This window comes from Lampris incognitus, chromosome 6, assembly GCF_029633865.1.
Source record: "Lampris incognitus isolate fLamInc1 chromosome 6, fLamInc1.hap2, whole genome shotgun sequence".
NCBI lineage: Eukaryota > Metazoa > Chordata > Actinopteri > Lampriformes > Lampridae > Lampris > Lampris incognitus.
The window spans coordinates 55,432,169-55,458,361 of record NC_079216.1 but is presented as its reverse complement, the minus strand read 5'-3'; the positions used below and the strand labels follow the sequence as shown (position 1 = coordinate 55,458,361).

Here is a 26,193-nt window from a genome sequence, read left to right as displayed (position 1 = left end):
GACAATTTAGTATGGCCGATTCACCTGACCTACATGTCTTTGGACTGTGGGAGGAAATCAGACCACCCGGAGGAAAACCACAATGTGTCCGTAAGTACAATTAACAACCTAACCCATATGTATTCTCTTCCACACATCTGCATTGAATTGTTTCTCCAAGATATGAAATAAAATGTGAATGAGTTCAATACAGAAAGTGTTGTTTACTTCCCAATTATGTGCGATTGTGTATATTACAGAACGGTTGGCAGCCCTATAAGAATCTCCACATGATGGTTGGCTACCTGCTCAAAGTGACCAGTAGAGAGATGGACATATTAAATAGCAAAAGAAATGTTGACTAAAGGCTGACTGATGTCTGGTCTTAAAATCCCACCCTGGTCTAGGTCTTAATTTCATCTCCACTGTTCGTAATACCAACAATATATATAGTTTACTGTTGTAATATAAAACGGGTCATTTTGACCCGGACAGATCACAGCGGGTTAATTGCTAGGCTGTTCTATAATGACGGGCCCAGATATACTACAGTAGTATGCAATAAACAGGGCATGCTCTCATTGGATGTGGATTTGATTAAAGCAGGAGTCGGGCCCGCCCCCCTTCTGACATGGAAAGAGTTAACGGAGCGGTGGGTTTGCCCATTCTCCTGCTTTGAGTGACGCGATCCTCTCGTTTATCCCTCAACTTTGCCTGTTGCCACGCTTTGAGACAAGCGAGCCGAGCTGCACGCGCGTTGCCGCTGACTATCACCGCTGACAGTCCGGGGGACGAAATAGATCCTGTCTTTTTTCCTGCGATTTGACCGCCCCCACCTCCCCCCTTTCATATACACATTATCTGTTTTGCTCACTTTTTCAAATCAGCCTCCATAACAATGATTGTAGTTTTCCTCCGGACTCCCGATGTTGTGTAGTCTACGTCGCGAAGGCGTAGTCTTCCAGAAGTGGACCTTGTTGGATTCTGCCAGCTGGGTGTAAAAAAAAAAAAGAGAGAGAGAGAAAATTATGCCGCGGAGGAAACAAGAGGCGCCCAAGCGCTCGGCAGGTACGTCGATCACTCCACCGATAAGCCGTCAGACGTAACGTTACCTTTGTTTCCTACAGCTCGTTTATACGGTCGCTGCATTTCCGTTTCCAGTTTTTTCTCCCCCCCCCCCCCAGTCTTTTTTTTCTTGGAAGATGCGCTCGACGAGACAGCGCTACAGGCTTAGAAACTGCCGAGAAAGGCCACGGAAACAGTTAGTGTACGATATATTGGACTAACAATTTATTTTCCTCCTTTAGCTGGGACAAAACTAACGTTTTTGCCCCCCCCCTCCTCTCTTTCGTCGAGTTTATGTAGCCCGTGTCAGATTAGCTTATAGTTAACTTTCGTTCCCTATTGTTCCCAAGTTGGGATGATTTGGATTCAAGTTTCCGTGACTTGCCAGAATTTTTTTTTTCCTTTCGTAACGCGTTTGGGAAAAACGGCGTTATTCCCTGTCGCTGCTGGCTGCCCGGGGCGAGCCGCGGGCCGGCGGGGGCTCTACGAGCATTTGGTCGGATAACTTCTTTACATTCGGGATAGGTTAGCGGCAATAAGCCTACCTCTCTACCCCCCCCCCTCTCTCTCTCCTTGGGATAAAAGATAAACAATTTTGAGCGCGGACAAAGGGGTTTTGTGGAGTGGAAGAAGCCATAATCGACAGTTGCCATGTCTGATTTGACGGTTGATTGATTGGCTGTCATCCGGCTTTGATCTGTTCCTTTCCGATTTGCATCAGAAAATCACTCCCCCATGTGCTGCGGATCCTTGACGTCACACTTAAACCACTTTGAAAGCCCTGTGTACTTTTTCCTCTTTCCTGTGATGGTCAAGTGACTCACAAAAAAAAAGTTTAAAAAAAAGAAAAGAAGGGGGGGTTGTGGGGTGGATAAAGCGGTTTCAGAATGAGACATCACACACACACACACACACACACACACTAGAGAATGTCACACTCACGTGCACATTCTTAACTTTTTCACTTTGAAAACACGCACGGCACACAAACACACACGGGGACACACCAGTGGCGAAAAAGGGGCGGAGGGTGGAAGGGTGGGTGGTTGGGTGGGTGAGGGATTGTAAAAGGAGCTGTGTGCAGTGTAATGGAGGGGAGGAATGGGTTTGCTCTGTCAGACTGGGCCGTCACAACGGCTTTGTTTCATGTTTGATTTAATTGTGTCTCCTCTGACAGGCCCATTCATCAATGGCTTTAATGGTCAATCAGAGACAGGCTGAGTGAGTGCTCCCATTCTGTTTAGCCATAAGCTGGCCTGGGCTTTTATTTCATCAAAATGCCCCAGCCTAATGTACATGCTCACTGGCTCAGAGTGGCCGCAGGGAGCACATAAAGAATGAGTGAAAGCTTTCTGATTTCAGATCAGTGAGGAGGATTTTTTTTTCTTCTCTCTTTCATTTCATTTCCTCCATTCTCTCCTCCTCCACCTCTCCCTTCTCCTCTCTCCTACGTAGCTGTATCTCTGTTGATGTCGGGGAATAAAAGGCGGTAATACAGATCGTTCTGTGTTTTGAGAAAACAACTTTTTTTTTCAGAATGCGGGACCCTTTGTTCATTCATTCATCTATTCATTTCTTCATTTTTCATGCCCACCACCCCCCACCCCCACCAGTCAGCCTGTGCAGCTGCAAGTTATAAAGTTGTCAACTGTTCAGTGGCACACAAAGGGTGATGATGAATTGATTGCAGCACAGAGCATGGTGATAGAGAGAGCAAAGAAAAGGATGACAGATGATGGGCCTTGATTAGGGATTTAGGGTGAGAGTCAGCCCATTGCAACCTTGAGACATGCATGAAAAATCTGACCCCCCTGCTTCCCATTGTCTCTCAAACACACTATCTCCTCATTTCTCATTCTCCCTCTTTCTTTCCTTCCTGTTCTTCTTCACTCGTTCCTTCCCTTCTCTTTATCTGAGAGGGGTTCTCTGTCCACGGTCGAAAACTTGTTTTGTCTGCTTCATTAATGCTGGTCCAATTAGCCGTGAGGCTGATGGAGTCCCGACAGGCCCTGTGATTGGAGATGACAAGCTCGGGGTACCCGGCCCAATGAGGTTTGCCACCACTTTGATGTAATCAACTTGATATTACACAGAGCCACTCGCCTTTGGTTGTGCCGTAACTCAATTTTCCGCTGCAGGTGACAAATGGGCCTGCGTACCTGGGTCAGTTCTGAGTGCTCTTAACAACCAAGGCCAGTCGGCTAGGTAAACAGCCTGGCAAACACGAGAGGGAGAGAGAGAGCGAGAGAGAGAGAGAGACCGACCACTCACTCATACAGCTGTGGAAATGCAAGCCACCCTCTTTTACAACTTGAGTTAAGTCTTTTCCACAAACTCAGCACTTGAAGTGGCTGAAATTAAAGCGCTTAGGAAAGTTGAAATCCTCCGACTGCTAAACAGGCGGTCAACAGGCTTTACGACGTGTAGGTAAAGATGGGTCTAAGTACATTGCGTGGGCAGCCTATATACGTGAGTGTATGCACGAGAATGTCTGCGTTTGGCCAGTTGGTGTGACTTTAAATACAGTATACAAACTACTGCATGTTTCTATCAGCTCCTTCAAGTATCATATCTCCACATTAGCATCATGAAATCCAGCCCTGTGCCTTTCTATGGCCTGCACTCTGGGCAGCAGTAAGAGAGCAGAGGGTGGGAGGTTCTGCGTAGGTCAGGGGGAGAGGAAGAACGAGAGAGAAGAGTGGGCTATGTGAGTATGTCTGGTTTAGGCTGGGCTTCACAGCAACGGTCTCTTCTTTCTGCAGGGTCAGGATTATAGCTGCCAGGTCAGCTATGCCAGACTGGCAGCCATCACTCATGCATGCGTGTGTGTTTGTGTGTGTGGGTGGGTGGGGGTTGGGGTTGGGTTGGAAGATGGGTGGGTGTGGGTGTGTGTTTATATGGGTTTATGCACATCAGAGCAGATTTGCAGCTTTTGGATTTGTTGAGTTTGTGTGTGTTTGTGTGTGTGTGTATGTGTGTGTGGTGTGTTTATGTGTATATCTGTGGTTTGGCCAGCTATTGCGATGAAAGGAATTGCAACCAAAGAACACCTGATGGGTGAAAGTCAGTTGCAGACCATAATTCCTTGAACTCTGCAAGCTCCTTGTCCAGTTTCATCTGTTCTTGTCTTCAGGCCCCCTTCCCCTGCCGCCGCCCCATTTACCTCCCTTTCATCTATACAGACTATATACCATCTCAGCTCAGATACACAGTACTCAAAACGTGGTGTGGAAACATTTATATACTCTTACAGCATCACTTGTAAAAAATACACCTTTATAGCACACATTGTGGACAGATGTACACATGTTGTGACTGGGTTGTAAAAGCAGTAAGTGCACTGAGGTAAGCTACTTTTGGCTGGACCGGCCAGGGGGGGCCAGCCCTACGGATGCAAATGTCCCCGACTGACTGAGTGATCATAGTTAGCGTGACTGACTGACTGACTGAGTGATAACTTTGACATGATTGGGCCACCGGATCAGGTGACCAATGACGGTTCCAGCTAGCGGCCACCAGCGGCATCACTAAAGTTACACGATTGGTCGGCCGACCAACGACGTCGCTGGTAAACACGGCGGTGGGAGTTTCCCTACTGGCCGTGAATCAGCACAGAGGTTCACACACCAACGAACGTAATACATTGCTGCTCATGGATACTACTGAAAGTCCAATTCACAAACAGCGGCACTAATAGCCACATGCACGCCCAGACTTTCCAGTGATCACGGCAGCAATGATCGTAGCAGGGTAACCTTTCATATAAAAAATAAATTGATGCTATTTATCCGTATAAATCAGGGTTTGGAAACTGCCGTCCAGTACAGCCGCTGTTCACGGAACCAATGTCAAAACAGCCGCTTTCTGAATGTGGTCACGGCGCAGCCCGATACTAGCTTTTAACCCTAGTCTTGTTTATCCGAATGATATGTCTGCATTCCCACTGTTGATGTGTGAAGTGTGTTGTTGCAGAAGCGGCAGGGGTGGGGCGGGTGGGTGGGGTGCCCGAGTTGGGTCTTTGATTGTTCGACAAACACACCAACGGGCCACCTAAGCAACAATGGCTTGCCCTGGCGTTGTTTTGCAGGTGTGTGAGCATGGTAAATGCTCTGCCGTTGAAGGGTCCGCTCAGAAGTCCTGTGGCTGGATTCCGGCGGGGTTGAGTCACGTCTGTGATCTATGTGTCTGATAAGTGCATGCCTAATGAGGCTGTGAGCGCCAGTGGAAGAGGAGGAGGGCTGATGGAGTGTTTCCCACAGGTATTGACAGATGCCTTTTTGTTTTTGCCATAGGCCCTGACTCCATAAATCCTGCTTGTGTAATGATAACAATGCCACCCTGCCAGCCAACCAGTGAACGAGAGAGGGTGAGGAGAGTGAGGGAGAGCAAGAGAGAGAGAAGAGGGGAGGGGGGAGGTTGTTAGAAGGGCTGTTTCACTGAAACAGGCCTGCTCTCCTTTTTAACACACACTTGGCAGATGTCAAGCCAAAGGGTTGGGCTCTGGGAGGAAAAAGAAGAGCGGGACTGTTGTACCAGTGTCACAAGGAGGGGAGACCGTTAGTAGGGACGCACGATGTCGTCGTCATCGTCATTTATTAATGACCACACGACCGAGGTCGGTAGACTTTGCTGCAAGTACTCAAAGCTCCATTCAGTAGAGCCAGTAACATCAAACCTAGGCAGATATCGGGGGCGTCCGGGTAGTGTAGCGGTCTACTCTGTTGCCTACCAACATGGGGATCGCCGGTTCGAATCCCCATTATACCGCCGGCTTGGTCAGACGTCCCTACAGACACGATAGGCCGTGGCTGTGGGTGGAAAGCCGGATGTGGTCCGTGCCACTGCAGTAGCACCTCCTCTGGTCGGTCAGGGCGCCTGTTCAGGGGGGAGGGGGAACTGGGAGGAATAGCATGATCCTCCCATGTGCTACATCCCCCTGATGAAACTCCTCACTGTCAGGTGAAAAGAAGCGGCTGGTGACTCCATATGTATTGGAGGAGGCATGTGGTAGTCTGCAGCCTTCCCCGGACCGGCAGAGGGGGTGGAGCAGTGACCGGGACGGCTCGGAAAATAGGGTAATTGGCCAAGTACAATTGGGAAGAAAAAGAAGGGGGAAAACACAAAAAAAATAAAATAATAACCCCTTGGCAGATATCAACATCACAACAGACATAATGAGTAGCACAACAGACAATATTCACAGACTGCTGCAAGACAAAATTCACAGTCAAGCGCAGGCAAATCTGTCCGGTTCAGTGGGAAGTCCTCAGAGTCCTTGTTGCAATGGGGGGAAAAGCTGTTTTTAAGACGGGATGATTTGGTGGGGCAGGGACTTATAGCGCCTCCTAGAGGTTATCGGCTGGAGGAGGTCGTGAGCAGGGTGAGAGAGGTCAGAGGTTTGTTTTTTTGTTTTTGCTCTTTTGCTTGTCCGTTTTAGATATAGTAATTCAGCTGACGGAAGAGGGGTGCCAGTACTTTTGGTTGATTTATTGACTATGTGCTGCAGTTTTTGCGCGCGTGTGGCTGCCCGTGCTGCCGTTCCAAACTGTTATGGATGAGGTGAGCATGCGGCTCACTGACGGCTGTGGGATATTGAAATGTCTCCCCGTGGCTGATCGTTTCCACGGTCATTTGAGCCGATATCGATACTGGTATTTTTCACTTCATCGCAATACTGCCGTGTGTCTCAGTCTCCACCAGTGGCGTTCGTCTGCTATGATACTGTAGCGGCGATGCTTGGTGCAGATGCAGCCGTGGGGCCTGTTGTGGTTTGTCATTTAACACGACACTGTTTCCAGGTGTCTGCATTAACTGACGAGAGGCGCAGAAATTGCTTCCTCTTAAATGGGGGGAAAAAAAAAGTTGTGTAACATATTTTGGCATAACATTTTTTTCTACAGTAGGTCTGTCCTTGAAAGCGCCCCTGTGGGCAGCCTGACTTTCCATCAATGCCCGTCATTGCCGTTGCCACATAATTAATGCATCGTCACATCGGGGCGATGTACCGGGCATCATTTTGATATTTGTCCTGATACCGCTGACGCATTTTGAAGCAGTTATTGTCCAATACCGATAAGCTGGCAGAGATATTGTGCACCCCGAACCATTCGCCATCCGCTCCTCTGTCTCGCTCTCCAGCGTGTGCAGCATTGGGTGGACTCATCTGAGCTTGTACATTTGGGGCCTGCCGTCCAGGCCCCCTAGTTGGAGGCTTTATAAAAATAGTCCCACCGCTGTTGTGATAGATGCAGCTGCACTGTGGTGACAATTGGGGCAGGCTGGCTCCATCCTACCGCCCCCCCCCTCGTCCCCCTTCCACTATACTCCCCCAGTTCCCCGCCACCCCTCCCAGAGGTAAGAGAGCGTCCAGAGCCCGGTGGGATGTGTGCTCTTTTCGGGGAAACTGAGCCGCTCTGGTCTTCAGGGGTCCTGAAACCCAATCTGGGAAGAGAATAGCTCGGCCATGCCAGAGAGCCGATTTCCTTTTCAACAGAGTCATTTATCACTGACCCACCCTTCGCTTCTGACATGCTGACGTGTGTCATTTATCAAACAGGCTTTACCAGACACACGGGGATGGGGGGGGGGTGAGGGGGGATGGCAGAGAGTGAGAGGAAAAGAGGCACAGAATGAAAGGGGAGAAAACTAGACAGAGAGGGACTAAGAGAGAGAGACAAAGAGAAGGAGAGGAATGGGGAAAGAGGGGTAGAGTCAGTGGAGAGAGAAGGAAATAGAGAGCTGGGATAGGAAAAAGCCGTCTGTGTGTGTGTGTGTGTGTGTGTGTGGTTTTTATAGTGTGTGTATAGTTTTTCCAGGGAAGAGCGAGGTTGCATGAAACCCTTCAGGAGAGGCTTTTGGGAGGGGAGATTTTTTCGGGATGACAAGAGGGGATCGAATTACATGAGTTATGTTGTGATGAGTGACAGAATGTTCCTCCATGACATGTCTCTAGATGTCTGTATGAAGGAAGGAAATCTGGTTTGTGAGTATACAAGTTGATGAATGTGTTGTTCTTGAGGCTGTGTGAATATGTATATTTGTGCAGTTGTTATGTATGAGTGGTAAATGCGTGTGTGTGTGTGTGTGTGTGTGTGTGTGTGTGTGTGTGTGTGTGTGTGTGTGTGTGTGTGTGGCCATATGGCGTCTATGTATAATGCTGTACGTGTACGCCCGTGTGCGTGTGCGCCGCTCCCTGATGAGCGGGGCTGACAGGTATCACTCATATCACTCATGCAGCGGGCTGGCCTCCAAATGAACCCAAGCTGCTCTGCTCTCCCGTGGCCCTAACACGCTTTCTCCAAGATGGATGCTTCTTTAAAAATCAGATTAATGATGGATACCAGGCTTATAGTGCCATTTATCATCGAGAATATTATTTAGACCGGCCGTGTATGACTGTAACTGGAGAGCCAGGACGAGAAGAAGCAGGGTGGAAAGCCTCAGACAGACACTCACTGTGTGATGGATGGCTGAGCCCTCTCTCTGAGTGTTACTAGACACCAGCGCCACAGCAGAAGACCATAATCAGATAGCCCAGGGATGTTTGTCCCATAACTACACTACCCAGATTGCCTTGCCTGCAGTGCAGCTTTACGAGATGTATAATCTTTCATTATTACTATCATTATTTGAAAGAAAATGAAATCGTCACAACAGTCAAACGAAGGAAAAAAAACAAAACAAAAAGCACTTCATTTCAAGGCGTTGAAAGAAATGTAAGAAAAAAACCATGCATTTTCAGTGTATTCATATTTGATCCGGTATGACTCGACCGTAACGCTTATCTAAAACTCACCATTGAGGTTCTTCGAACCCGAAAAGTCCACAGATCCATGTCATTCCCCGACAGTCATGAATAAAAGAGTACAGTGAGGGGTCAAGGCAAGGCCAGCGCTGCTGCCGACTGCAGAGGAAAAGCGGAGGGGGGGGGGGGGGAAAGGTTGTTTTGTTTTTGTCCTCCTCTCGTTCCCTCGCTCCTACCTCCTCCTCCTCCTGTTTCTCCTACACACTAGCGTGATTTATGGCGGCTATTCATCTTGGGGCTGCGTCCATCACCTCCTCGTTGCTAGGAGATCATGGCAGCAGCTGTTTGTTTTGAGAGAGGCCGGGCTGGCCGTCTCCCTCACAGCCCCACATACCCAACTTTGGTTGCGGCTTCGACCCCAACCCTGTCCCCCGTCTCCGTCCCCAGATCAAGCTGGTCGATATATCGATATGATGCAATATCGTGATACGATACCGACCTTTCCTCCGGAGACCCTCTTCCCATTTGTCAGGCTGCTGTGGTGAATAAGAAACGTTTCTTCATTACTCGCATGGTTAGATAAAGGTCAAAGGTTCCAGCAGTGAAATTTCGACTTGAAGATCATAGTAAAAAAAAATGAACATCGTGTATCAGTGGGGTCTTACAGAACTGTCGGTTGATACCAGCTGGAAAATTAAGGCATTGCCAGATGCGGAGATTTCGGGATTTCAAAACCTGCATTTCGACCCAAAAATCTTAATTTGGGTAAACAATCCAATAGAGAGTACCCCACCTTTTAGAAATCTAACGTCCTTCCAAACAAAAAAGCCGACGAGTCCCCACACATTAATTGTGTTGGGCGTTTCAACTTTCCAAAATGGAGGAGCCAGCTTTGTAGTACAGCTCTAAATAGAGTTTTAAAAAAAAAACGCCATCATCGGGCAAAAAAATTAGTAATTCTGAATAAATGTAATTTTTGCTTTGTGACTATGAAGGTGTAAAAGCTGATGGGGAGCTAGCCATGCTGCTGTTGGACAGGCAGCATTGTCACTGACTATACAACCATATGTGATAAGTTATAAATATGGTACGGTGTTTTCCAAAACGTTTACCTCTTCGCTTGACACATCTGCGGGATTTCTGCGTTCGGTAGTGAAATTGTGACCTGTTTTTAGCGTTAGTTGTGTCACTTGTGGACCACGGTTGCTCAAAGGGCCAGTTGCCGATGTTGTTAGGATTTCTACTGGCAGCTTTGGTTGCTGATAGTGGTCAGTAGGGAGAAAATTTTGACTGATTGTACGTTTGAAATATGTGAGACTATGGGCCCTATCTTGCTGAGGGGCCTTTTAGGTTATGTCAAAATGGATATAGGTTGTTTTTTTTTTTTAAATAGCGCACTGGCCTCTGCAAAGCTTCAAGAGGTGCAGCTGCAAATGGGACAGGCTCGACTGACTAAAACAAGATGTGGCTACGCAGTGCAATTCGACCTACCACACGTTTAAGCGCATCACTGAAGTCAAGCGAGGCCCTGTGTGATGGCCTGGCGGCCTGTCCAGGGTGTCTCCCCACCTGCCGCCCAATGACTGCTGGGATAGGCTCCAGCATCCCCGCGACCCTGAGAGCAGGATGAGCGGTTTGGATAATGGATGGATGGGCCCTATCTTAAACCTGACGCAAAGAGCGCAGCGCACGTTTCTTTGCTAGTTGCCGACCGACACAGTTGTCATTTTCCCGCCCAACGCCCAAATGGCAAATGTACCTACTAGCGCCCATCTGTGCGCCCATGGGTGTGTTGGTCTTAAAATGAGGTGTGGTCGGGCGCATTGTTGGCGCATTGCTATCTTGAGGCGGCGGAAAGCGATTGCGCGACTGACCGACAAAAACCTGGTCTAAAGTCAATGGTGCAGCATTTTCCTGCTATTTAAAGGGCGCATTATTCAGATAGTACAATACAATACAAACAACTTTATTAATCCCACTAGGGGCAATTTGTTTGGAGCAGCTTGTTGTACACAAAACACAATAACATGCAAACAAACAAATAACACAAACAATAAATAACAACACTCCAGGGAACCAAATGTGGAATTAAAATCTGGAAGATCTATAAGCAGTTAATAATGTTGATGGGCTAGATTAAAACTGGTAACACAATAAAAACACAATAAAAGAACTACAGAGCATGTAGTGGTGGAATTGTGGGGGGAATGAGTGATTTGGAATAACGGTTAGTTTTACAAGCAGGTAAAACGTAACGACGCCCCTGATGGCAACGGAGAAAACCCCCTCGCAAGAACGTGTGCAGAAGAAGCAACTTCCTTCTTTCTGGAGGATTTGTTGGCTGCAAAAAGAAACCAGATCTCTTTGTTTCACTCCGGTGATCTTGGAACAGATTTTAACAGTGCTGTTCAGGCTGTTTCCGCCTTTAGCCGTGAGGCTGTGAAACCAGCAGATAAAACAAAAACTCGGGGGAGACTCCCAATAAAAGATTTATAAAAGTGAAAGAGGACAACGGGACTGACAGGAAAAGGAATTTAGTTTGCGACGGGTGAATTCTCTGGTGCCCCCCACTTCACAATAGCCTCCGTGTTCACATCAAATTTGAGGTGCTCATCGATGGTACCCAAATATTTGACGATGCGCCCACATAGGCAGGTGCACAACACACGTACACGCTGCTTGTTACACACAGGGACGTGCAGCTGTGCATAAACATGCAATAAATTACCACTAAAAACATTACAATGTGAAAGATTACTATTGTGTACATCATGACATTTAAACAATAAATGTCAAAATGCTTATAATTACCAGAACTACATAGCTAATTGCAGTAATGAGGTACGAAGTTGGCTAATTATTTGACCAATCGTGGCAATAGCTATTTAAACGTACCCGTCAGGTTGAGGGTGTCTATCAAGACCCACCAAAAAAAATAGCCTTATCAAAAAAGGATCAGAGATGAGTCGACTTTCCTCAGCATCAATACAAGCAGTGGCGGCTGGTGCTAAAAATGTTTGGGGGGGGCACAATTTACCTTGGCACAGCACACCTGACAGCTGCTTTAATGTCCACACTGTCACAGAGTTATTAAGAAGGACAATGTAGCCTATAGGTTTTATCAGGGCTCGGAGACGGTGGATGATTGACAGTCGAGACGAGGCATTGTGGTGGGTGTGAACATGATTGACAGCCACGAGAATTGTCCAATCACATTAGATCAAAAAACATTAAAATAATACCAATTCACTGCCAATAAAAGTGGGAGTGTCTGGGAACTGCGCCCCATGGAAAACCTGAAGACCAATCAGACAGCAGCCTCAGGTCACCTGCTTGCCAAAAGTTTGAGGGCTTACATAAGGTATCGTTTGGCCAGTGCCCCTCACCCAGGTTGTATATGTATTCAGACAGAAACCAACCAAGTACCATTTGGAACCAATATTTAATGGCTGCTGACAGGCGCTCACAGACTGAAAACACTTTTATTTCATAATTATTTGCATTATACAGCTAAATTATATTTAGCATGTTTCAGTAGATTTTCATCTCTTGATATTTGAAGGGGCCGCGCCCCAGTGCCCTGTACTGGCCAGCCGCCACTGAATACAAGAGCCTGTAAGTTGGACGGGGAGCTTTGGTGGATTTCTGCTACTCCTGTAGATGATCTGTTCACATGCTTTGACTTTGCACACGAGCAGATCCGTTCCCTCAGCAGAAAACTGCTCGTTTCTCCAACTTGCTGAATCCATCATTTCAAAAGCAATGCGCCAAGGTGCAAGTGCACCTGGCTTTTAGAGGGAATGGGTGATGACACTCTGATTGGTTTGATTCATGTTATGCCCAAAACACGCCTATGATTAATGAAGAGACTAAATTCAACCCTTTTGCGCCTTACTTTGTGCCCAGATGATATGCTGTGTAACTAGCAAACGTGGATTTGGACATGCCCTAAATGCACTTTTGCCATGCTTTAGACCACAGATCATTTAAATAGGGCCCTTGATGTTTGTTTTCGTAATATCTTGATATAGCTTAAAGCTGCTGTAGGCATTTAGCTATAGGCCACAATTTCACAGGCCTCAGTTTGAACAACCAGTCAGGATAGCCCTGTGCCATGGAGCGAGCCAGCGGAGAAGCAGGGGCGCTGGTTTATTTTAAAGATTTTTTTTTAATTCTTGTTTATTTTCAAATTCTTTGCTCATTCCTCTAGAGTTATCAACAGCATTTTGAAATGGCGTCTTTTCCTGGACCTGAGGGCTGTATTACATTAACGTGATAACATTTTTCTGAACCTCTTTAGTCTGTTCTGGCTGAGTGAAATGAACAATGAATGCCTCTACCCGCTTAGTCATCATATCCACATTATCGCTAATGGCCATTTCCTAAAATTTCCTCGTCACATATCGAGGTGCTCAGTCAAAAATATTGTGATATTTGATTTTGTCAGCAATGCCCAGCTCAAGCCTCGTGTCTGTCCCCAGCTAGCGAGACAACGACACAACCAGGCAACCCCCCCCCCGCCCACCCTCCCCCAGGTAGAAGTAACTGCAACCTGTCCCAGCAGAGCCAGGTGACCTATACCAGAGTCACACTATTGTCAGGAGGCCTCATTAATCTGAGGCAAGGGGAAAGAAAGCAGTTAAAAGATATGAACCATGGATCCATACGAGAGCTGGACAGAGAAAAAGAGACAGCGACCGAATAAAATGGAATAGAAGAAATTGCTATCTGAATGTAATCTAAATGTGTGTTGTGTTGTAAGGTGTATGAGATGTGCTTGTCTCAAGTCAGGTCCGATTGCGCAGTACACCCGTCACACATACACCCTCAATGCACTTAAACACACACACTCATACGCTCACACACAAATAAACCCACACATCTTATAAATAAGCATTTGTATTCTGATCTGAGAGAATATTACATGAGTTGTTATTACTACTGGGATCACTATTACTATGTTATTATTGTGTCTGTTATTGTATTGTTGTTGAATTTATGATTTGGCAATATTTACAGAAAATGTTGGAGAGCGAGAGACAGAGAGTCTGTCTTTGAGAAAGTTACTGACTTTGTGTCCAGAGACGAGGTTTGATGTTCGGTGTGGGACGGGAACGCGTCCTTCCCCGGGAATAATTCTCTTTGAGCCTGCTGCATAACTGCCCTCGATTTCTGCACCTGTGTAAACTGCCGAGTTTATTTTCCTGTTTGTTTCCAATTTGTTCGTCGTGTATTGTGGCTGCATCAACTTCCAAACACTGGGGTTGGGGAATTTACGAGTTTCGATGGTCTCTGACTTCTTCCTCAGCCAGTAACTAATTATATTAGACTCAGAGAGGGAGACGTTTACGTCCTTGTGGATTGTTTCTTGTCAGATATACGAGCAAATGTCACATCCTTGAGGTCTGTGTGTTCAGCTGGCTCTTTGTGGTGGGGTCCCGGTTCAACAGTCAACCAAGGGTTGAATATCATACAGTTTGTCCCCTTTTTCTTTCTCTTTCACCTCGTCTTTTCTTTCTTCTCTTTTCTTTTCTCCCTGTTTTCCCCGTCTCGGTGTGCATTGCCGTGGTTCAGCCCTCAGCTTCGCCTGCGGCCAGAATAATATCTCTGTTTTTCCCATCTCCCATAACACACATCCTGCACTACAATCGGCGGACACAATGTATTCTCAATGCCATCGGGGGGTAGAGAACACGCACGCAAAAAAATAACCTGGAGTCATCCGCGGACGCTTTTATAGGCCAAGTGCATTAGCAAAGCCAGATTGTAAACACTTAAGATATGAGCGGCAGAACATTGCTGTCTTTGTTCATATCTGGAAATGGGGACTTAATGTCGGGACTGGTTTCATTTTTTTGAAATGACCACTGATCACCTGTTGCATATTTTCTCATGGGACTTGGAGCGAGACTGGAAGGATCAAAGGGAACCCGAGAGAGAACAAAGTTTGATTGAGCGCGTTGCTTTGACAAATGTGTACGGCAGAAAGGCATTTTAGGTATCTTACTGATCTGCTGGTATTTTGACAGAATGGGGCTGTTTTTGAATGAAATTATTGTAATCTATTTAAAGAGTTCTTGGCTGCTGGGAAACTTGAGAGAGAAAGAGAGAGAGAGAGAGAGAGAGAGAGAGAGAGAGAGAGAGTGGAAGTCGGTGGTTTGTGGTCTTTTTGATTGAGACTGAGGTGACTTCCTGCCCTGTGGTGTTCTGAGGCTGTTTCCTGTCAGTAAGAGCCCCCCGCCAAGGGGCCGTGTTGGTTTAAGGGCGTCAGGGTCCACTTAAAGTACTGTGCATATGTCGGAGTGGGGTGGGGGGGAGAAACGCTCATCACGTGGTGACACACTGTTTAACTTTCTTCTCTCAGACGCCCCGCTCTCTCTCTCTTTGATATCCGGCTGAATCCGAGTCTTCCCAACTAGCACAGGACCCAAATTAAGTGTCTAGTCTCCTCATCTCTGTGACTCATTTGGATGGCATCTGTCGAGCCAAATCCCATTCACATGCACGGCAAAGAGAAACAGCGAAACTAGAGCTAACATAAATCACCGGGAACAAGAGACGGCGAAACTCTTTTCTTTCCTCTTTCAAAACCGACGTTATGTCCTCGTTTATTACCAAAGTCCCGGCACAGAAGCGGTCATGGTTGTTTTGCTAATATTTTAGTTACAGCCATGCGGGAATACCCGTCCAAAAGCCTTCCTTTTTTTCTTGCAGAGCCCTTTTCAATGAGCCCTAAGAAGACCATCGCTCTCTATATTTGTGCGGAGCGGTTCTCACTTCACAGTTCATGCATACGTCAAAGTGATAAAGAAAAAGTTAACCGCGGCCTCCTGGCTCTGTCTCCCCCCCCCACCCCCACCCCCACCCTACCAGACAAACAACCATTTACTGCTCAGAAACAACCCACATTACACCGCACACTTTTCTCTTGTGTGTGTCTGTGTCAGCCGGTGAAGTCAATAGCAGACAATCCACCAATGTGAAAATCCACTTCCCGGTTGTTCACGTTGAGAAAATGTGAACAACAATGCTGCACCATACAGCTGTATGTAGTGTTGTTTTTCACATTTTCTTGTACAATGCAGCCCATTTGCAAACCAGGAAGTAAGTTTCCACATTCCCATAGAGTGTCTGCCAGTGATGTCAGAGGATTCGGTTATTATGTAACTTAACAGGGTGTAAGAACCAAAATACTCCATGGTGGCTCTGCTGTGTACTACTGATGAAGACTACATAGGGTTACATCCTCTTTGAAAGTGGCGAGATGGCTAACTGTTAATTTAAAAATGGGCTTATTTGACTCAAACGGATTTACCCTTGACGTTATTATATCCAAAAAAACGAAAAAAGATGGGCGGATGCATTTTGATTCTTTAACTTTGGCTATCCCAGCCTGGGCTTTTTCAGTAGAAAAGGCAGAGACGGAAAGTTGCGCTACTGTCGTATCACCGCCCCAGCGGCAAGGTTTTTGTTTTCCTGGCACACATGTGGCCGGTGATGTTAGCCGAGGCACATTCAGGTATGATTCCCTTTTAATGACACATCCTGTTTACTCCGCCGCTGTTGGGCTTGATTTGGCTCCCAGCTTGTTAGATGTTTCCCCAGCTGTGGGGGCCAGACCAGGAGCAAGAGCTATGGTCAGTGTGTGTGTGTGTGTGTGGGGGGGGGGGGGGGGGCGACACATGGCAGCTGAGTACATGACTCCATGGTTGCTTCATAATTTCCCATTCTCTAAAAGACATGTACGCAGACACCAATTCAGACATTTAGCTTTTATGTTGCCAAGTCTCTGCATCACTCACAGATGATTGATTCGTGTGTATGTGTGCGTGCATGTGTGTGTGTGTGTGTGTGTGCGTGCGTGCGTGTGTGTGCATGCATGTGTGCAATGTCCATTTTTAAAATGCACAATGCTTTTAAACCACTCTTGACTATGTAGTGCTGGGCAATAATTCAATATTATTGTTTGTCCCCCCCCCCCTTTTTTTTTCTCCCCAATTGTACTTGGCCAATTACCCTATTTTCCGAGCCGGGGAGGGCTGCAGACTACCACATGCCTCCTCCAATACGTGTGGATTCACCAGCCGCTTCTTTTCACCTGACAGTGAGGAGTTTCACCAGAGGGACGTAGCACATGGGAGGATCACGCTATTCTCCCCAGTTCCCCCTCCCTCCTGAACAGGCGCCCCGACCGACCAGAGGAGGCGCTAGTGCAGCGACCAGGACACATACCCACATCCAGCTTTCCACCCGCAGACACGGCCAATTGTGTCTGTAGGGACGCCCGACCAAGCCGGAGGCAACACGGGGATTCGAACCGGTGATCCCCGTGTTGGTAGGCAACGGAATAGGCCGCTATGCTACCCGGACGCCTCAATATTATTGTAGCGAATTCAGGGGGCAGCTGGGAACAGCCGCAGCCGGGACGCGAACCCGCATCTCCCGCACCATGGGCGACCAGTCGACCAAAGGGTCCGACCTAACGGGTCGGGTAACGGGAGAATCTGTCCCGTAATACTTCTCACACAGTCATGTCTGAAATACTTGAGGGAATGTGATTTGAAAACCAGCTTTGGTTTGATATCACGCCTCATGTTACCGAGCAGTTCAATGTGATGAACCCGAGTTGGATTCTTATTAAACGCCACGTGTCAGCATGTGCAAGCAGATGCCGTCCTATATATCGGTGCGGCGTGAGACTGCCTGTGATTATCGTGATGATAATATTTTCCATATCGGCCCGGCACTACTCTGGAAGAGAAGAAAACCCACGGGGGGGGGGGGGGGGGGGGGGCGACGGTTTTACAAGCAGCCACAACACCTTCTTGCTTAATCACTTGCCGCCTGTCTCTGCCCTGCCTGTTGTTCCCGATCATCGGAGCAGCGCTGCAGCGCTTCTATCTGATGATCTGCCCTCCCTCGTCTGCGGCCCTTATGTTTATGAAAATGATACTCCGCAGGAATGCCTCGTGCATGCCAAGATGTCACTGTCGTTCCTCATCGCTTGCATGTATGTGCGCGTGTATGTATGCGTGTGCGCGTGCGTGCACGAGGAGCGGGATGCCACAGCTCACTGACTTTATTTATATTGGCGCGAGGAATGAATGCGTCGACGCGTTCGAGGGCGTGCGCATTTTTGTGGGACGCGTGTTTCTAAATGTATGGTTTATACTCTCTCTGTGTCGGTGTGCATCATGTTTGTTTGGGTTTTCTTTCTTTATGGTGGGGTGTGACTAAGATGTTGATCGCATGAAAGTGTACCTTGCCCCCCCCCCACCACCCACCCACCAGGAATCACTCATGGGACCTAATGGTTCTTGTCTTGCCTCACATGGCATTAGCTCACTTTATCCTACAAGAACACACACACATACACACTCACTCACACGTGTGTATATATACAACACACACACACACACACACACACACACACACACACACACGGCATCGGCATCATCTGGGAACTGCATACTGGCTCCATGGCATAAGTCTCCATATTAGCCAAGACTGAATCCAAGTGTATTGTTGAATTCATAAACCTTGTTCTGTTTTTTCTTTTTTTCTTTTTAAGTGTGAGGGCGCCTCTACTCCTATCACCTTTTATTAGCTTGATAAATCACCTCTGTTGTCAGTCAAGCCAGGGAGAATAATTGGATGTGGTTGTCACCCTGTGTGATGGATTATCGGTCATTGGGGATTAAATTAACAGATAGTCCTCAGACATAATGGTTTTTGTTTTGCATTTTAAATTGCCAAGGCGCATTACTAGATGCTTGGTTTTTATAGCCGGCCCCTTTGGAGCCCTTTTTTTTCCCTCTCACACATTCTCTCTCGCTGTCGCTCTCTCTCTTTCATCTTTCTCTGTCTCCTCTGTTTCTTGCTCTCTCTCTCTCGCTCTTTTCATCTTTCTCTTTCTTTCTGTCTCTCGCTCTCTGTTTCTTGCTCTCTCTGTCTCTTGCGCTCGCTGTCTTTTCATTTCTCTCTCTCTCTCTCTCTTGTTTTTGTATTAGCAGAGCTTAATGACAAGCGATCCCTGACCCTAAGGATGAGTGAGGATGTTATAAGCATGCTTTATAAAAAAAAAAAAAAAACCCTCCAAAGCTGAGAACCAGAGGGACTTTTGCAAAAGGGCCAAAACGATGTGAAATTGGACGCAGCAGCACTTAGACTAAGTGTGAGGGGAATATGAAAAAAACAAACAAAAAAAGTGTGGGATATCTTCCCAATAGTTGATGAAGAGAGAGATGGCCTGACAACTCGGTTAGGCAGCGCGCCCGGCTCTTCTGATCCAAGCCGACATCTGTGACCAGCTGGTCAGGACGCAAACACATTAACCACCTCATCCCGACTGGGTTTCCTCTTTCAGATGAGACTCCGACACAAACCCTGTCCGGAGGAGAAACCGAGAGAGGGAAAGTAAAAAGAAATGATGAGGGGGGGTGGGCTGTGTGCGTGTACATACGCTGGTAGCGGTGAAATATCTCCCTCGCCTGTTTGCCCGAGCGTGAGCGATTTACCCCCCCACTCATCCTTCCAGCCCCCCACCCCACTTTCACATTATCATAATTGTGTCCAGAACATGAGGGGCCGGGGAAGTGATCATGTCATTTTATTTACACCCTGCTTGGCCCTCTTTACAAACGACATGCCACTGACTGCCAAGCCGACTGGGGCCCGGCGACATCTTTTGATCAGGGCTGTCGGGGCCGATCAGCGGAGAATGGCAGGTAATGGATACCCAGTGACAAACCAAATCTCCGGGAGGATGGTAACTGGGCCGCACCTGCCAGGTCTCCATTAGGCCGGCCTCTCAGCAGGGCCGCCTGCTGACTCTGCCCCCGGGGCCCAAATCAGACCAGCGCCAGCCGCTCGGCTGCCTGGAGATTGGCTGTTAGCACTGGAAATGGGAGTTATTTCAGCTATGACATTTTTGTTTAGACTGGACAAGTGTGTGTGTGTGTGTGTGTGTGTGTGTGTGTGTGTGTGTGTGTGTGTGTGTGTGTGTGTGTGTGTGTGTGTGTGTGTGTGTGTGTGTGTGTGTGTGTGTGTGTGTGTGTGTGTGTGTGTGTGTGTGTGTGTGTGTTGCCTGCATGCCCATGTACGAGCAGGAGGAGCTGACAGATTTAGGAATTAGCCTCCGTTTGTTTAGATGTTTGTGTGCATGCAAGTTTAATCGTTTGTGTGTGTGTGTGTGTGTGTGTTCTTGTCCAGCTGTATTTGTGAGAACCATTTTAAGTTTCCAGCCATCAGAGTGAGGATATTTTTGCAAAGTGTGAGAGGACTTTTGGGCCAGTTTTCACTTCTTCTTTAAGGGTCTGTTTTAGGGTTGGGATTTGGGTTTAGGCTTGGGATTAAAATTAGGATTAGGTTGAATTTGGGGCCAGGGTTAAGGTCAGGCATGTAGTTATGACGGTAAAGGTTGGGGTCAGAGGCTAGGTTATGAACGTAGTCAGTGAGGGATCTGCTCAAGCACAGAAAAACGTGTGTGTGTGTGTGTGTGTGTGTCCATCATATTCTGCATCCATAGTGCCTTGCTGTAACATCCATCAGGAGTGTCTTCCAAACTACCCAGACCAGTTCCTCTGCTCAGGAGCTGGTTTTATTCTTACATAGATGGAATGTCGGATGCTAAGCAGGGCGGGGGCAGAAAGAGGCTGGTGACGCGGCCCGATCACAGAGACGAGTGTCCCACTTAGCCGTGCCAGGTTGACAGCGGAGAGGGACAGGATGGTTGGGAGATTGGGGGCGGGTCCCGTCTCCACAGGAGACCGTCACACATGGAGGATGGTGGGGGGAGGGGTCTGAGATGCCCTCTGAGATCCGCCAGAACTAAGTTCGGCCCAGCGGGACACCCTCCTCACTCTTAAACACATCAAACTGTACGCCGATACACATGCATGTGCAACCTTGTCACCTGTCTCCAGGTGAATGTTGGGTGGCCCACCTTCGTCACACCTCATCCTCTTTCTCCCACTCTTCCCTGGCTTGCCCCACCTTCTTTGTCTCCATTTTATTTCATTGCTAGTTTCCTTTTTTTGCTTCCTTTGTTGAGCTGATGTGGTGATGTGTATGCCTGATATTCAGCACCTGTTAGGACTTTTCAGATTTTCTTAAGTGGAAAAAGTTTCAACTTTTTTTTTCTGAAGCTAATGAACTCACTTCAGTCTCGATGACAATGAAAGATGTCTGTCTCGTGTGAATATGTTCATCAACACATTTCTGACAGCCCTTTCTTGTACGGGGTGAAGATATGCTGTGTGTGTGTGTGTGTGTGTGTGTGTGTGTGTGCGTGCGTGCGCGCATGCGTGCATGTGCGGTGTGTGTGCGTGTGTATCTATCCAGAAAAGAGGCAGCTGAAGAGGCGTCAGACATATTAACTGACAGATGGAGGTTGATCCAACTCATTTATTACCCCAGAGGAGAATGCCATAGCAAGATTGGGCTTCATTAATTTCAGATTTAGTTTTCATTTCAAGCTGTTGCGCCCTGAGATAAATAAAATGGTGCATTATGTTTTTGCCAAGATATTTCTTTTTTGTTTTCCTCCAATAGAAGGAGTGAAAAGCGGGGAGGCATAAGTTCCGTGTGGTTGGGGTAGTATATAAATACAGGCTCGCCTAGAGGAAAATAACACCTCAACGGTTGATGAGGTGAAATGGGATGACTGTAATTTCTCAGCTCAGCTTTAAAGGCTCCCACACAGATGGCTCATTTATCCCTGAGAGTCCTCAGGCACACATCGCAGGGAAACTTTTTTCAGTTATTCTAACATACTGTATTGGCTCCCTGCAATTTTAACTCATCTGTTTCTTTCTCTCTTTTGTCTCCATGTTCCTCACAGCTTATAGTCCCGAGGAGCTGATGGAGCACACTGTGGAAGACGAGGAGGTGAAAGCAGAGGACCTGGCCGCTGTCTCTCAGGATGACCCTCCTGTGAATGAGGAGTTTGCAGAAAGCAGCATGGGGGTGGCCAAGGAGCCGGTGTGTGACCAGGATTTAGAAAGTGCCGCAGAGCTCTCTGGAAAGGAGATGGACAGTGAGTCACACGTGAGTGAGGCTAGCGACCCCTTGTCGGACTTTGAGAGCCCCTCCAGAAAAATGGAGGGTGGCTCAGTGGCTGCACATCTAAATGGTGTAACAGAGATGCCGTCCATAAGCAGTGACACCCTGGAACAGATGAAGGCTATCTACTCCAGCTTCCTGACTAGCTCCTTCTGGTCTCCTGTAAATTTCAACACTACACCAACACAGGCACAGTCTACAGCTTCTGTCGAGAAGCCAGCTCGTAGCAATAGCACCAGTAGCAGTAGCAGCTGCAGCAGCAATAGCTATGACTGGCACCAGTCAGCAGTAGCCAAAACACTACAACAGCACCCTCCGCAGAATCGTCACCCTGTTCAGTCTGAACCCAGCCTCTTCAGTACAGTACAGCTCCACAGACAGAACCCCAGGCTGTTTGGCTCCATCTTTACAGGAGCTAGCAAGTTCCGTTGTAAGGGTTGCAGCGCTGCCTATGACACCCTGGTGGAGCTGACTGTTCACATGAATGATACAGGCCACTACCGTGATGACAACCAAGACAGGGCTGGTGGTGGTGCCAAACGGTGGTCCAAGCCCCGTAAGCGGTCCCTCCTTGAGATGGAAGGAAAGGAGGATGCCCAGAAGGTTCTGAAGTGTATGTATTGTGGCCATTCCTTTGAGTCCCTTCAGGACCTCAGTGTCCACATGATCAAGACCAAACACTACCAGAAAGTGCCTCTAAAGGAGCCAATGGTTCCTGTGGCAGCCAAAATCATCGCCTCTAAGAAAAGAGGCCTTGTCGGGTTGGATCTCACATCCACTCCACGTTCTAGAGAAGGGACCCCAAAAGTTAAGCTCCCACAGGCAGACCTGAGTGAATCTTCACACAAAGCCTCCTCCAGCCCATATACAATTGCTAATAACCGCTACAGCCACCAGAATGGGGCTAGCTATGCTTGGCAATTTGAGTCCAACAAGTCCCAGATCCTCAAGTGTATGGAGTGCGGGAGCTCGCATAACACACTGCAGGAACTGAGAACCCATATGATGGTGAGCGGACACTTCCTGAGGGTGACCAACTCCACAGGGAAGAGAGTCAAGCCCCTCCCAGAAGCCACTTCCCCCAGCCCTGGGAGGGTTTCCACCCCAAATCAGGAGAGGGTGCAGTCTGTCCCGCTTGCTCCATCCACTTTCTCTCCTCCTCCACCTCCTACCACCACAACTCCACCTGCTGCCTCCCCTCTCCTCAAAGAGATTAAAAAAGAGGAGGTTGAGGAGGAGTGCAGCAAAGAGGAAGCTGTCCAGAATGAAAAGCAGGTGGCAAAAAGAGAAGCGAGGGAAGAGGATGCAGAGAAGGAGGAAAAATTTGACATCTCCAAGTATAACTATCTGACTGAAGAGGATTTGAAGGAGAGCCCTAAAGGTGGCTTTGACATCCTCAAGTCCCTGGAAAACACTGTGACAACAGCCATCAACAAAGCCCAGAGTGGAAACCCCAGCTGGGGGGGCTATCCTAGCATCCATGCAGCCTACCAGTTCCCCAATGCCCTTAAGCTCCCCCAGGTCGGTGCAGAGAAGAATTCCCCTCTGAAATTCATGTTCACAGGTGGGGAGGAAGTTCTGTCATCCCTCTCTAACCAACCCCTCATTTCTCCACCTCTTACCCAGTCCTCACCCCTCCCCAGTAACAACTTCCAGGCCATGGAGGAGTTGGTTAAGAAAGTGACTGAGAAAGTAGCCAAAGTGGAGCAGAGGGTGAAGCAGATGTCTCCTAAGACAGAGCAGCATCTCTCCCCCTGTAGTAGTGAGACTGCAGAATCAATGAAGGGAGGAGGAGCCGAATCACCTTCGGAATGGAGAGCGGTAACGCCAGCCAACAGCGACAGGGGAAGCCATAGCAGCAGGGCATCCCCAATAACAGAACCCAAAAGAGAGACAGACATCAAATCCCCACTGGACTCTGCTCTGAGCTGTAGCACCACCATCATCACTGGTCACCCTCCCCCAGAGCAGCCCTTCGTCAACCCTCTAAGTGCTCTTCAGTCTGTAATGAACATCCATTTGGGGAAAGCAGCCAAGCCTTCCCTGCCAAACCAAGATCCCCTGAGCCTCCTTTCTCGGTTGAATCAGAGCATGGCCGAGAGGGCAGCTGTGGCTGCTCCCCCCACACAGACTAAAAAGCCTGAACCTGGAGTGGACCGTAGTTTTTGCCAGCCCAGTGATGACCAGCCTATGGACCTAACAAAAGGGAAGAGTGATAGAAGGGGTTCTATAAGCTCTGCCCCCCTGACCCCCTCATCCACAGCCTCCTCCATCTCCCCCTCCTCCATAATAACTCCTGCTAAGCTAACAGTGGTCTCACCATATACATCTAGCAGTCCCTTACATGAAAATGCCTTGTCTGATATTTCAGACATGTTAAGAAACCTGACACAGTCCCACCATGTCTCCAAACCCCCCTCACGATCACGAATCACAGACCGGTCAGAGGTGGTTGGCTCTACTCCAGAAGATGTTGATGGGTTGCTGCATGGCCACAAACGTAAGGGCCGTCATTCCAACTGGAACCCCCAGCACCTGCTGCTTTTACAGGCCCAGTTTGCCTCTAGCCTGAGGCAGACATCTGAGGGGAAGTACATCATCAATGACCTTAGCCCGCAGGAGAGGATGCATGTGTCCCGTTTCACAGGCCTCTCTATGACAACCATCAGTCACTGGCTGGCTAATGTCAAGTACCAGCTGAGGAGAACTGGCAGAACCAAGTTCCTCAAGAACCTTGATTCAGGTCAGCCGGTGTTCTACTGCAGTGACTGTGCCTCACAGATCCGAACCCCAGCAGCATATATCTGTCACCTGGAGGCCCACCTGGGTTTTAGAATTAGGGACCTGGCCAAGCTATCTTCCAAACAGACTGTTAGGGACTCCCAGAGTCTGACTGACAAACTTGTGCCCCTTGAGTCTTTTCTCTCTCCACAGTCACAAGATGACTGTACTAGTAATGGGGCGGTTTACCGCTGCCAGCTCTGTGTCCGTAAATTTGCCAGTAAGCACGCCATCAAGCTCCACCTCAGCAAGAGCCATGGGAAGTCCCCAGAGGACCATCTGTTGTATGTGTGCGAGTTGGAGAATCACTAGACTGTTCTCAGCACTGGACATACTGGAAAACATATGTGGAAAAACCCGTTGATGAAAAACAGAGGATATCTCAAACATGTAAAATTCACAAAGATGCCATGAACTACTGTCAAAAATGTTAGCACAAGGTGTTTACATTAATTTGGCCTATAGAAGTTTCTGATTTGTCTGCATTTCAAGTGACATTTACTCACATGTCAAGGATGTTTCAAGAAATAGGTTAATGACATTAACCTTATTAAGGGATAGACCACCAGAGTCCTTGTTATTTGTTGTCTCCCTCTTATACAACCATGATAAGCAAAGACCATAAAGGACAGACTTTATGACCGAGGTGAATTCCCTGACAAGAAGGTCAACAATTAACTTGAAGTATATCAGTTTTGTTGTATTTATTTTTCAATTTATTGTGAATTTGGTTTGGTAGACTGCATGTTCAGCAAATGTTACCGTCAAGTTTGTACAGTCCTGTCACATTTCTAAAACGCCCGTTGAATATTGGCAAACTTTTTAACGCAAAAGAACGGCCAAAATGCCTGGGAAAGGTATCCAGAATCTGCCAAATAGCAAGGTAATCCCAGTCCCTACTCCCCCCGTTTATAAAGGTTTTTCTTTTCTTTTTGTACAGCCTATTGATTTTCTTGCTGATTGTAAAAGCTGCCTCGTTCTTTTATCATTGAGTCGGGGGCACTTAAAATCCAGGTCTGTGTAAAAATGTACATACAGTATATAATCTTATAATTTGCTGTTTAAATTATGCATACTTGTTATATTTCCTAATTTAAGAGGACTATGACTATCCACTGGTGCAGAGCCTTTGAAGAAGACAAAAATTACATTGTTTTGCACAATAGTTTTATAAATGTTATTTGATTAAAAAAAAGAATACAAATATGTTAATGCCTTGTGCTTCAATGATTAAATCGACTTAACTGATGCATAAAAATGCTGTGTCTTATTTTGATTTCCCGACCAGAGAAATGCACACTTGTATTACTCACACACAAGAATTTTGATTATTAATTTTATTTCAAACCAGGTAGATTGCTTTTGTCAATCAGAGTTTGTTAGATTCGATTAGATTAGATTAGATCAACTTTATTGTTAAAATGTCGACAGAACAATGGGTATTTCAAAAAGTGGAATTTCGAAGCTGCCAGAAAGCTCGAATATAAGTGCCGGCTCTCTGCAGTTTTATCTGGGATGTGTAATCCAAAATCTCATCTTCACTTGTAATTTTTTTCATCATC

General features: G+C 47.4%; 1 protein-coding gene across 1 annotated transcript; it reads left to right on the top strand.

Moving 5' to 3' along the window:
- The first annotated feature begins 704 nt into the window (after nucleotides 1-704).
- tshz3a (teashirt zinc finger homeobox 3a) lies at nucleotides 705-25,877 on the top strand. Its single transcript, XM_056282058.1, has 2 exons — nucleotides 705-1,047; nucleotides 21,630-25,877. The coding sequence occupies exons 1-2, from the start codon at nucleotides 1,008-1,010 to the stop codon at nucleotides 24,941-24,943; spliced, it is 3,354 nt and encodes a 1,117-aa protein (XP_056138033.1). The 5' UTR covers nucleotides 705-1,007; the 3' UTR covers nucleotides 24,944-25,877.
- The last annotated feature ends 316 nt before the right edge of the window (nucleotides 25,878-26,193 follow it).